Source organism: Charadrius vociferus, unplaced genomic scaffold (assembly GCF_000708025.1).
Source record: "Charadrius vociferus isolate BGI_N301 unplaced genomic scaffold, ASM70802v2 scaffold917, whole genome shotgun sequence".
NCBI classification, from domain to species: domain Eukaryota; kingdom Metazoa; phylum Chordata; class Aves; order Charadriiformes; family Charadriidae; genus Charadrius; species Charadrius vociferus.
The window spans coordinates 673,908-687,182 of NW_009649175.1; the positions used below are offsets into that span (position 1 = coordinate 673,908).

Here is a 13,275-nt window from a genome sequence, read left to right on the forward strand (position 1 = left end):
TTCCCTTGAATCTGTATGGAAATGTTTCCTTGGTGTTTTGATGGAAGAACTCCACATCTTTCGGGCTGAACGCCAGCGTAAGGTAGTTTTACAGTTGTGTAATTATAGTGTGAGAATCCAAATGTTACATTGTAAATTTTGGCCTAGTCACATTGCCGCACTGGTGGGCATATACGAAATGAATCCATTTTCCCTGCAGTTACAGTTGGTCAAAACAGGATTACAGGATTATAACTTTTTACAAATTCTGTGTCACGTTAGACAGAGTATTAGACATTTTGTTTACAAATGTCTGCATACTTAAGTGAAATCTGGTCCCAACAGGGCTCCATTATTGCTTCTAAATATACTGATATCGTAGATGAAAGTTGATTTACTTTTAAGTTTTTTAAGATTTTTTTTTAGGGATCTCTTTAGGGATTTGCTTGTAACCAGTTGAAAAGTATTTGATAGTCAGTTGAGTATCCTTGGTAGCTAAGGCTAGGCTTAAAGAGGTAGGGAATCACACAAATGTGAAGACTGGGATTTTATTTTATTTTATTTTATTTTATTTTTAGTGTAACATCTTAGTTTTCTACCCTGACAAAATTCCCCTTGGAACAGAACTAACACTGGAGCTGCGGCATGTCGTTCAGCTTGTTGATCTGGCTGAAAACTCACCCTTGGGAGAGGGGTTAGGAAAAGACTTGCCCTTTTTTTTTTTTCCCATTGGTAGGTAGGCTTTCACATAGATTTTTGTTATTGGGAAATCCTTGTATATCTAAACGATAATATTTCGTAGTGAGCGTTTGGGCAGCCTTACACAATCTTGCCCAAGCAGAAGATCGGTTTGAGTGGGTTTTTGTTATATCATGTTCTAACGTGTCATGTAACCATGCTATTTCTGAATTAAAAATCAAGGGTTTTTTTTATTTCATGCATTTACTAGAAAACCTCCTAATAGTGTAAAAGTAGAGTTTTATGTCTGGGGCACACAGAGTTCAAAGTTGTTTTGTTGCTTCTGTTTTTAACTGGGTAGTCAGTGTTTTACGGGGGAGATAGTCTCCAGGACACAAGACATGAAAACATTTCTTAGTGGTGGGCAGTGGAAGTCGAGTGGAGTGGGCAGTTGTGCCGGCAGGGGGGGGGTTCTGCTCCCATGGGAGCACGGTCGCAGTTGGCTACTGAATGTGGTTTGACTTTTCTTAACTCTGGTAAGAAGAATTTCACCCTCTGGAAATAGCAGACAGTCATCTAGTGCATGCAGTGCTGCACAGGTGCAAACAGAGGCTTCTCTGGGATGTTTTTTTGGGGGGTGATATTGGTTTGGGGTGTTTTGTTTTGTTTTGCTTTTTTTAATGAACTAATTATGTGCTTGCATTTTGTAGCTCTGGCTATGGGCCTGTGTGTCGCAATGATAGCCTTTGTTCGGCTGCCGAGCCTGAAGGTTTCCTGCTTGCTGCTCTCTGGGTTACTAATTTATGATGTCTTTTGGGTAAGTGTTTTGTTTGGTTTTGCTAAAACTGTTTTTATCCTTTGGATTTGTAATTGGCCTTGGGCCATTTTTACATGAAATGTACTGCTATGAAGTTGATGAAATCTGGCAAAGCCAGAAGATCAGCTTCATTGCTCCATTCTCAGACGTTAAAGTCTGCAACAGCACACAGAATTATTTCCTTGCTAATTAGTTGACAAAAGCAGAAACATGATTAGAATATTTCAACTTTGGCATATTATTTAAAAAAAAAAAAAAAGCGGACCTCAAATTTTGAAAGCCTGGCTGAAGATCAAAACAAGCATTTCCAAGTAAACACAAAGCCTTATCCACACTTGCACAGTACGCACATGCCAACCTCTGATTAGCAGTGAAATCCGCAAAACAGGAATGCAAACTGATTTATAGCCAGCAAGGTTGGCATAAAATCTTACTGTGCTTTTACAAGCAACCTGACAGAAGATATTTTGTAATAATGAAAGGATTTTGTTTTACCTTTGCATAACACCGAGCACTGGTCCAGGGAAGCACTTGCTGACAGCTCTGGCAGCCAGTCAGTTTCCCAGTGTGATGAGCTGTAGCGTAAGAGCCTGGTTGAAGCAAGTGTTGCATCATTCCGTTTGTGAGTGCGCGCTGCACTTACCTCCTCCGTGCTTTCAAGCTTTCTCATATTTTCAGTATCCTGCTACCTGCCTTTGTATTCTTGGACTACCTACTTGTAGTCCAGACAGATCCTTTGCCAGAGGATCTCTCTCTATTGATGCATGTCTTGATACCAGAAAGCATGTTCCAGTTATTCTTGAGGATTAACAGTGTAAAAAACTTTATCTGAATTTTTGAAATACATGTTGCCTTTTATCATCATATATGCAATGTACGTATATGGAAAATTTGGACATTATCCTTTCTTGAAAAAGCAAAGCAAGAATACACACAGCTTTGAGTTGCTATATATTTGCAGTTTGTAATTTCTGATTATTTCCTTGCTCCATAGGTCTTTTTTTCTGCCTACATCTTTAACAGTAACGTTATGGTGAAAGTGGCCACACAACCAGCTGATAATCCCCTTGACGTTTTATCCCGGAAACTTCACCTGGGACCAAATGTGGGCAGAGATGTTCCCCGTCTGTCGCTGCCTGGTAAACTTGTATTTCCAAGGTAAGATCAGCGGTTCTTTTACTGTATTACATAAGAAAAATTGTCCCTCCTTGTACTTTTTTGGAGCACTAATTCTATTGGAAAATACCAGCTTAGTTCCCTGTTTCACCACCCTTTTTGTGATTAAAAAGGTATATAGTGAGTATTGAGGATTGGATACTTGGCATGCAGAAGTGATCCTCATTAGGTTAAAAAGTGGCCTGTTCAGAACAGGATACGCTTTTTGACATGTATGTGAGTTCTACAGTTTAATGACTGCTATTGTAGGATTTATGACATAATGCTTAAAAGCTAACGACCTGAGGTTTATTTATCAGAATAGTCTTGATTACTGCATAATGGCAAGTGATTGGGAAGGGAGTTAGAGACTGATCTAAGCAAGGACGGCTTACCAGGAAGGTGCTGTGTTGGAGGGAGATTATTCCAGAGCTCTCTACTGCAGGGGTTCCTTCATGTCTCCGGCTCTGAACCAGGTATGCGTAGGCCCGGTTGGGCCGTAAGCAGTTAGGCAGTGGGTTATCCGGGCGTATTTACTCCAGTCTGGTTTCTTCAGATGTTCGGATGCTGAAATTACGGCGATTAGGAGTCTGCAATGATAAAACCAAAATTGTTCATTTTGTCAACTTCATGATAACTTAATTTGGCTTCATTTTCATGAAAAAGATCTTGGATTTAAGATAATGGGCAATTTTAGTTCTTAAATCTACTTAGCAATTTGCTCTTTTCTGGGCGTCTGGTGAGACTATAGTTTTCTACATATTTTTTCTGAATAAGGGCAGAGATCTGAGAAGTCCATAAATTGAGTTATTGCCTTGTATCAGAGGTGATCTATGTACACGGGAATGAAGGTGCAGTGTCTGTCACTGATAACCAGTTTGATAAAATGGCCAGCTGGTACCTCCCATCAACGCTTAGAAGAGAGAAAATAGAAATACTGACTTGATGGATCTGTTTCACTGAGTGAGTTAAGAGCAAAAGCAGCTTAAAGACTACTGGTAGAAATAAACTGGTTTGGAGCAACATGTCATTACTGTCAAAATGTGTATGTTTAAAACTGAGTTGATGTGGTGGTGAAATCACTCAGGAAAAAGTCTTCTGTACCTGGTATTTAGCTTCTACTACAGAAAAGCCTGCCGGTAGAAAGAAAGGATGTGCAAAATGAAGCTCAGAACCAAAGTGGAGGAGTCCAGGGCTCGTCACCTTGTGTCTTGGGCATGAACCCAATTTCAGTTGCTCTCTAGTTCCACAGGCAGCCACTTCTCTATGCTGGGGATCGGAGATATTGTGATGCCAGGTCTTCTGCTCTGCTTTGTCCTGCGCTACGATAACTACAAAAAACAAGCCAACAGTGATTCCTGTGGTGCCCCAGGACCAGGGAACATCTCTGGGCGTATGCAGAAGGTCTCTTACTTTCACTGCACACTTATTGGATATTTTGTAGGTGAGTAATTAGTTTAATATGGATAGCTGCTTCATGAGCAGAAGTGGGATTATTGTAGTAGATTTAAAAGATGATGAAAGCAGATGTAAAGAGGCTTTGAGAGAATGCTTTGTTACGGTCTTTTTTTAATCCTCCTGGTTTTGGTTTTCATTGGCATAGTCTAGGGAGAAAAACCATTCTACGGTCTCCTTTTTAAGATATTTTTTTTTTTGGTTGAAGAGATTATCAGTGTACTTTTCTTAGCAACCTTTTATACTTTGCTTTACTAGCATAGAAGGTGTACTAGCTCATACTTGGGTTATGGGAAAAATGGAAATTTCTAGATGGATTACGCTGTGCAAGAGTACATCTAGGTAATTCATCTAGGTAATTTTTGTATTCTACTGTTAATGCTTATGATCCTGTGACATTTTAGTACATACAGAAAATCCTGAGTAGTCACAACTGGAACGCTGTTTATGATTTGATGTAGCCATCCTTCTCCTCCCTAACATAAAATAGATTTTTCCCTAAGGTCGGGACATGTGTATGCATATCCTGACCTCCTGCAGTCCTCCTAAGGATGGAAAGGAAAGATCATTTCCTACCAATAGCCTTCTTCCTCCCACCCCCCGGCCTTCGCCCTACATTCCTGTTGGGCAGGTATTCAGGAAAATCACTCCTGGTGTGTACAATCCTTTCTCTCAGCCCCGTTTCTCAGGCTAGGGGCCTCAGACCGACAGTCTCAAGAGGTACCAGCACTGGAGTAGCACTTCAGCCTGGTGCATTCAACTTCTTCCCCTTCCCCTTTTGTTGTGTCTTGTTTGAGCTGTTCTTAGCTTAGTCTTTGAGACTCAAATCTGGAGCAAGTGGCTCAACACAGCCTAATATTAATGCAGAATAATTGTTCGCTGTTTTGTTTGTTTTAAATCTATTCAGGGAAAGCGAAGCACAGGTAAGTAACTTTTCCACAGCCTGTCTCTTAAAATGGTGGGGAAGGGAGCCACATGTGGATGAAACAATCAGAACATTCGTATGCAACCTAAAGATATTTATAGTCACTTTTTTCTTTTACAGGTCTATTAACTGCAACAGTAGCTTCTCGTATTCACCGGGCAGCCCAGCCTGCCCTACTCTATTTGGTACCGTTCACTTTATTGCCGCTCCTCACCATGGCCTATTTAAAGGTAAGAGAGGATTATATATCCACAGCAGGAAGCCTGGGGGTCAGCTGGAAGCAGTTCAGTGTTCTTGCACTGGTCACCAGTTCTCCTGAGGATGACGCATGTCCTTACTCCTCCTTAACAGCCCTGGCCCAGAACTAGGGTACCGCTCCTGTTAGGGTGAATCTTCGTTTTGGAGGACTGCATAGCTGAGAGATGAGTTCCTGAAATAGAAAATAATTTGTGTACATAAAGTACCAGTAATTATAAGCTAACCAAATTCCAAAGTATTAAATGCTGTTTTAATTAAATAAGTGAATTTGTCCTTGCCCAGCTGGTCATTAAAGACTGTGTGCACAAAGGTCGAACAGAGATTGGAGAGGCAGATCCTTGTTTACCTCTTTCCAGTCACCTGTTCTGAACTGGAATTTTAAAACGTAACCTTTCCTGTTACTGGGCTGTTGTTGAAACACACATCTACCACTCTGCAGAGTGGCGTGTGAGACATGGCAGAATTTTCCACCTGCATAAATATTTCCTTCCCATCAGAAACCCATTTTAGGTAGATCTGCTGCCAAAATAAGACATTCTGGCTTTACAGGGAAAGGATTTATCTTTTACTGTCTCTATTGTAAATTGCAAAACGGGTGAAGAAATAGAGTTGCTTTAAGACATGCTTGCAATTATATGTGCATTTTAAAATCTGAATTCTAAATGGACATTGAGGTTTCTGAGGACTTGGTCCATCTGCTGTTTCCCTGCCTAGGGCGATCTACGCCGCATGTGGTCTGAGCCTTTCCACTCCAAGTCCAGCAGCTCCCGTTTCCTGGAAGTATGATGGAACAGATAGAAAGTGACCTGAACTTCTGCCTTGGTCCTTTTCACTTTAACTTGTGGCTTTGTCGTCTCCTGCCATCTGGACTGGCTGGTACTTGGGAAGGTACCAATTATGAGACTTGTATGAAAGGACTTTGTATTAAAAGGAGGAAAAGAAAAAGAAAAAAGCTAAGATCCTGGAGCTCCGCGTGACTCCGTATCTCCCTGCAGATGTGGAATTGGGGACCCTTTGTGCAACTGCAGCCACTTTCCTCTTTTCCTCACTCAGATGGATTAGTACCAGACTATTACCTTTGTGAGCGGAAGAGACACACTTGAAACTGAAAACGGCTTGAAGTCGTTCAAAAACTTGTGAACACTAAAAGAAAAAAAACGGTTTAAGCAAACTGAAGCTTCTTCAGAGAACCCCTCGTGTACATTGGGACCAGTTTCCTGCTGGACTTCGGTTTTGAAAAGAACTGAGACAGAAGGTCTTCTGTCACAATATTGGGTTTTTTGATTTATTAAATATTTCCTGTGGTGTGAGGTTACTTATTAAATCCACAGACATTGAGTGACTTCTTGCAGTATACATATGAAAATTTGTTGTAACAAGTTACATTTCCACCCAGATGTCATGTTGCAGTGAAAAAGGGCACGATTTTTATACATATATATATACACACGTATAGATATATATATGAATAAATAAAAAGGAAAACCTGCTAAGATCATGCTATGTAGCAGACAGGGGCTTGCTGTAATTTTTAGCATGTAGAGCAGTTTACTATGGCTTTCCTGTATATGGATCTACAATGAGCTGCTGTTCCCCTCCCGCCCCCTACAACTGAACCTGCAGTTTAAAAACAAGTGTAGTATTTGTACTGATTGTACTCATGGACTTTAGGGGATATTTGATTTTGATCAATGTAGCAAACTAGGGAAGAAAAAAGTTCAAACCAACCCTGTTCGTTTGGGGGGTGGGGGTGGGGTGTCGTCTTCTTTTTCTTTTTCTTTTCTTTTTTTTTTTTTTAATTTTCTTTTTTTACAAAGAGCTCCCTTGCAGGTTTTTAGTAGTTCCTTCTTGACCCAGTGCATGTATTATAGCAGCAATTGTCTTTGTGCTTTCTGATCATAGTAATGTATCACTTGTAAATACATTTTTTCTATTTTCTATTTTTTTGTATTTTTTGCATTTTGTTTCATTAGTGTGCTGTATTTTTCCATGCCCTTGCCCCTTAAAGAAAAAAAAAAAGGAAAAAAGAAAAAGAAAACTGTCCTTTACTGTTGTGACTGGCTGGAGTTTGTGTGTTGAGTGCTTTGTACCTGTAGCCTGTTAAAATGTGGATTTTATTATTTTGTTTAAACCAGCATTTCCAGTTCTTTTATTTTATTGACAGAAAAGCTTCCCTGAGGTAACTAGAACTTTTGTCCTTTAAAGTACTCTGCTATATTGGGATGGGGAACTCTCCTGAAAGCTCATGGCTCCTGTTAGTTTGATAAATGGCGATAACTGTGAGTTGACTGGAAGGCAAACAGGAACGTTCAAGAATGAACCTGACTGACCAGTAACATTACTTTGGGTACAGTTTTGTTACAACAGGTGAGGAAGCTTTGGTGAAACACCCAATCCTTTCTGCTCTAACCAGTGTGACAAGAGCATATTTAGCGCGGTAGAAAATTTTGTCCAGCCACGCATGTGCACTGTCATTAACCTTTTCCTCTGTTCTCAGGCAGGTCTGTCGCTGCACGCGGGCAGAGGGGCTGACGGCCTCTGAGCTGGCTGAGAGCCGTGAAACACCTGAAGAAACAGTAAGAAGCAGCACAGCCCTTTGGGGGGGGGAGGGGGCGGGAGGGTCTAAGATTTAGCAAGGCTGGGGGGCGGCACTAGTGACTTTATTTTTATTAGTTCCACACACCCCCATTCGTATCTTTCACTTAGTTTAAAACATTTCCTCTAGTATGTGCCTGCAGTGCTCATCATCAGGTAACTGTCAGGTTTTAATGAAGTAGGTTTTTAATTAAAAATCTGCTTTTTCTGTTCATGGCAGGTGTTAGGTCCCAGACTTGCAGTCAGCTTAGGCAAAAGAAAGGCATCAGTTTTCAGCTACACACCTCAAACTTTAGGCGAATAAAATATTGATGAGGATATTCAGAGAGAGAAAAAAGATACCTTTTTTGTTGTTTTTATATTTTTTCCCCAAGAGGTTCCAAGCAGTGGAATAACATCTTTAGATCAAGTCTGCTGCTGCTTTATCTTCCCAGCCTTTCCACCCACCTGACAGTAACACACATCTCGGGTGCTTTCAGCTTCTCATCAGTTCCCTCCTGCCTTTGCAATTAAAATAAAAGGTCTTTCTCTGTTTTGCAGTGACATTTTTTAGTCCCTGCCAGGAAAGCATGCCTATGAATGATCTTCTACACTTAAAAAGGATTCTGGAAAAAGTTGTAGGAGTGCCAGTTTGACAAATGAGAATTCATTTAGCTTTCCAGAAAAGTCTTGGCCTTCCTTTTTAAGCTGTACTGCCCTCCTGCACACTGCAACCGTCTGACTTACACCAAGGTAAGAGACTGAGCTGTAACTGCAACATTTTGTGTCTGAACCCACAGGCAGTGCCTGCTTGCGCCTGCCAGGGGAGCAAAACTGGACTGAAAGGTGTTTGCTGCTGCTTCCGCGTGGAACAGCAACCACCACCTGCGGGAGAAGGATTCTGGTGCTTTGCAGAGGTTACCTGAAGCCTAAGTGTTCTAAATACAAAGCTATTACACTTGCAGAGAGAACATTCTCCTAGTGTTTTTTGTAAGTTAAAGCTGTAAAGCTTTGTCTCACAGCTCTCCCATCTAGAACAACCTCAGCATTTGGTGGGATTAGAAACAAGATTCCTACCTCGCTGCTCAGCTGCGGAGCCCCCTCTGCGCAGCCAGACCTTTTGTCCTTGTTTTAGTCTGGCGAACTACGCATCGTCTTCTCAGCCTGAGGATGAAACTGTACAACTGCTTTGGGCCCTTTGGATTTCTGGAGGCCATGTAGGGCATAGGGTTCCCTGTCCCTGTAGGGTCTGGTACAGTTGTTCGTGCCTTCTTGGTTTAACATTTTATTGAACTCCTTAATAAACTACTACAAAGTCCTGCAGTGAGGTCACCAAGCCCTTTCTTCTGAAAAGTTGTCAGAAAAAAATATTTTAATAATTCTTTGACCAACATAAGCCTTTTTGAAGGAAGGTAAAAGGATACTGGCAAAAAAAGTGATAGACTAGAGCGTGTTAATAGCAAAGTTGTCAGGACACAGACCAGAACTGTAATGTAAAAACCCATTGACAGTTCTGGAGTCGGTTTGCTGTGACTTTGGGAGTAGTCAGCTTAGAAATTTTACTGTTTGTATTTTGAAGTTTCCCAAAGGTCACACTTTGTCTTGGAAACGATTTCAGAAATGACGTGGGGTTGTCTGGCCAGCCAGTATGGGTAAAGTGTATTAGAACTGCAAGCTGGTCATTCTGTGTCTGTATGGGCGCGTTGGGAGACACCTGTCTGAGCCGTGCCCGGGGGGCTGCGAGGCCATCCTGCGCTGCCTGCAGAGGCTCGGGAGCACACCAGGGGTCCCAGCACTGCAGTTTCAGTCCTGTGACATTCAGAAGCCTTTTGTGGAGATGAACATTTTCTGTCTTGAGTATTACAGTATGTTCTGTGCAAGAAGGGAAAGAAGTCATTGAGGCAATTAGGAAATACATACTGCGGGTTGGGTGGCTTCCCCAGCTTAGTGCTGACCTCGTTGGAGGGGGAAGTGGAGGGAAGGCTCCCAAGTATTTTTCTTTTTATACAAGCAGTGAGCAAGTCAAATTTGAAACTAATTTTTAGCTAAACAGTCTTTTTCATTCACGTTACAACACTGTCATATTTTCTTATCTCTATTCCATTCCTTCTTCCCGTTATTCTTACAGGTACTTTCCTTTTTTACTTCAAGCTGCTTTTCAAATTTGGTATTTTTCATGCTTTCCAAAATCCCGAACAAAACTTGAATGTATGGTTCTTGCTAGGTCTGTATGTATGAGGGCTCTCAACTTAGACAAAACAAAATTTAAATCAGAATAATTTGTCATATTTTTCTTCTAGATAACATTGTCAGAAAAGACTAGTAGAGGAGACCATATTCTGATGCGAAAACAATACTAGAGCAATTTCAGCTGAGTTCCGTAAAACATTTTATACAGTGCTTACACTTGGAAAGCTGAGACAGTTGCTTTCATTATTTTTTTTGTGAAATTGTGCGAAATTGGGAGGTGAGCCCTGTCCTGCTGTGCTCCAAGGAAGGCAGATGCTTCAGAAGGGAAGCCAGACTCCAGGCAGCTTCTCATTCTCGGTGCCACACAAGCTACAAGGACAGGCCAAGCAGGATGTGGCTCGTGTCTGTGTTCCCCAGGAAGAGTTAAGTATTTCTCGCCTGTGCGTATTTAATTGTGACAGCTCAGAACAGCTTGGCTCTTCCTTTATTCTGTGGGGAACTCACATTAAAAGATGGTGAGCTTTATATATGATGTAAATATATTAAATCCAAGTGTGTGCAGGGGAAAAACAAGTAAATCCTCATTCCTGTGTTTCCTAAGAAAGGACTGGAGTTAGGGCTTCACGGGAACTCCTGGAGCAGGAAACATCAGACAGAGCTGCTGCCTTCATGTGACCAGTCCTCCTGCCCTGGAAACTGTTCTTAAACTGGTATTTTTAATCTCCAGCTGTAAAATTCCAAGGCTCCTCCTGCTTCATTCCCCGTAGTCTGCCTCATAACCAGTTTTACATGCATTTAGAGCACTGTGGGGCAAAAACCACAATGTCCTTTAAAAGTGTACCTGTGGCTTATCTCCACCTCTTTCTAACTTGTGCATGACCCGATTTTCCCATTTCAGTGCCCCAACTTTGCAATGTTGGCTGAGTTTGTAAACTGACAAAACTTCTGGCTTCACCTGTAACTCGACCCTTTCCTCAAAGGAAAGACTGGCCCTACCCACGCCCAGCCAGGTTAGTGCTGTCTGGGGGTGGCTCTCGGTTAAGAGCTCCCTATTTAATGCTGCAAAACTTGTTTGTGTTTTGTGCTTTCAGCAGTTCTGTAACAGCCCTGAGGAGCAGACGCGCATGCATTACAGCCCCAGTTCTCTCAGCCAGCAGCAGCAAGGAGCAAGCCTTAGTGTCTTGCTCTGAGAAAAGCCAGCTGCCTGCTCTGGGGCAGGCTTTGTGTGCTGTTTACCCAAAGCAGTGCTGTGTGACAGGTTACTGATCCTCTCTGGACCCGTGGCAGCAAGGAAGGTATAGGAAAGCTTTTGCGAGACAGACTTTGTACCCTTAAAGCATCTTTTTAGGTAATAACAAAATGGAACTCTAATAGAATATCTTAAGAAGTTCTTAGGCTCAGAAACCTGACTGGTATGCTGTACCTAGACCAGTGATTTTTGACCAGCTCCACCCTTTTTTGTAATTTGATGATGTGCAGTGTAATTTGACACAAGCTATGGCAGAGGTGCAGCACTCAGCAAGTTACCATCAAGTATGGAGTCGGGAGCCGGCTCAGCTGGTGTACTGATGTCAGAGCTAGCGAGAGGCTTGTTAAGGAGGTGCGTAGTGCGTAATCCAGGCGTTACCAAAAGCAGGCTCTGGTCGCAGGTGCGGCAGCAGGGCTCCCCCAAGAGCAGTCAGTTGCTTGATGCTGCCCCCTGTATTATCTGCAGAGGGTCCACAAGGAATGTGGTACAGCTAGCGTGTGGGTTCTTCAGGTGTGGTCTCTTGTCAGCTGTGTTCATTGCTGTTCTCCCGCTCAGGTCAGCCATGGTGCGTGTACAGGGGCAATTTCACTCTGCTTTGGAGAAGAGAAGCTGCAATCATTCCGAGTTGGTAAATGAAGGAGGCATGATTCTGAAGAGGAGCTGATGGTGCAGTAAAGCAGATCTAAGAGAAGCAGACTGATGAAGCAGCCTAAGTGTGACTGACTGCTCTGGGTCAGTGGGGATTCAGCTGGACCTTAACACGCCAGGTCAGTGAAGGCCAGCACTGAACAGTAACTGTGTTCCTAAAGTCCTCGCTTTCTTGCAGTGAGCAGCCCTATAGCTCCTATTCTGAGTGGCTGCAAGGAAGAAAAAGTGCAAAATAACATCACTTCCTCCTACACAATCATAGATATGAGCCTTCAGCAATCATCGAAGCGGTGATACAGGCTGAAATCAAGCTAGAAAAGTGTCTCTCACTTCTAGAAGCCCTCCATAATCTACAGTACATTCACAGTCATTAGCATGGTTTTCCAGTAGAAACAATTCTGTTGCATGCACTGCCTGGCTCTGTTTCTCTTAATCCATAGGTTTGTGAGAGCAGCAAGGAGAAATTCAAGACTTGAAGACTTTGCCCCAGCCTGCAGTTGCCCTCTAGCGCCCTGCAAAGGGATTATTTATATTGCTGGGACATCTGTATAAGCAAACGCCCACTGCACCTCACAGCATTGTCTAACTGGTGCGTACAGGCCCTGGTGGTTTATGCTTCTTTGTCTTGTGACTGGAAGAAAATATTCTAAATTAATTCACATTTGCTTTAAAAAAAAAAGAAAGTGAGGACTGGTGGTCCTTTAAAATCAGGTTTTATTTGTCTTCTCTGCTGTCGTATGTGTAATAGAATCCTCCTGTTTTTCTCTCCACACAAATTAAATAAATGGCACCACAGGAAAATAACCATTTACTTCTAGTGTACTCGTCCTTTGGACAAGGGGGCCATACAGGCTGTAGTCTTAATCCTCTCCATCTTTTTCCTGAGTTTAGAGCTTTTCTTTTGGCTGTTTAATCTTCTAAAAGTTAACTTCTCGCCAAAGATAACTGATTGAGGATATGTGCTACTGCTAAAGCTTCCTGGCAAGGTTTTCTATGTCATCTGTTCATTTCCTTGTTGTTGCCTAAAACACATAGAGATTAAAGGCTGTTACTGCCACTTCATGCACTTTCTTTCCTGTTGGGTAGTTGTTGGTATAGTAACAGCAGCTTTAGGAGCAAAGGGGTTTCGTTTTGTTTTTTTTTTAAAAAAAAAAATCAGTCTTGGGCATTGCAGCTTTTCTGTCCTTTGCTTTTACACCTACATCTGTAAGTGGCCAAGCGAGCAGGCTGCCAGGCAATATTGAGGGTTTTTTTCTGATCTTTCTTTTTACATCTACGTAGACAGCAAGCACAGCCTGTATGAAGAGCCCTTTGTGTGTAGGTAGTACCTGTGTCCTCCTGTGCTGC

General features: G+C 42.2%; 1 protein-coding gene across 1 annotated transcript in view; it reads left to right on the forward strand.

The window, feature by feature from the left end:
- Positions 1 to 6,590, forward strand: part of SPPL3 (signal peptide peptidase like 3) — a 64,254-nt gene extending 57,664 nt beyond the window's left edge. The window contains exons 8-12 of the mRNA XM_009888611.1: positions 1,368 to 1,474; positions 2,469 to 2,632; positions 3,874 to 4,073; positions 5,130 to 5,239; positions 5,982 to 6,590. Coding sequence (XP_009886913.1) covers positions 1,368 to 1,474; positions 2,469 to 2,632; positions 3,874 to 4,073; positions 5,130 to 5,239; positions 5,982 to 6,053 — 653 coding nt within the window. The 3' untranslated portion in view covers positions 6,054 to 6,590. The remainder of the gene's footprint in view (positions 1 to 1,367; positions 1,475 to 2,468; positions 2,633 to 3,873; positions 4,074 to 5,129; positions 5,240 to 5,981) is intronic.
- Positions 6,591 to 13,275: the final 6,685 nt, after the last annotated feature.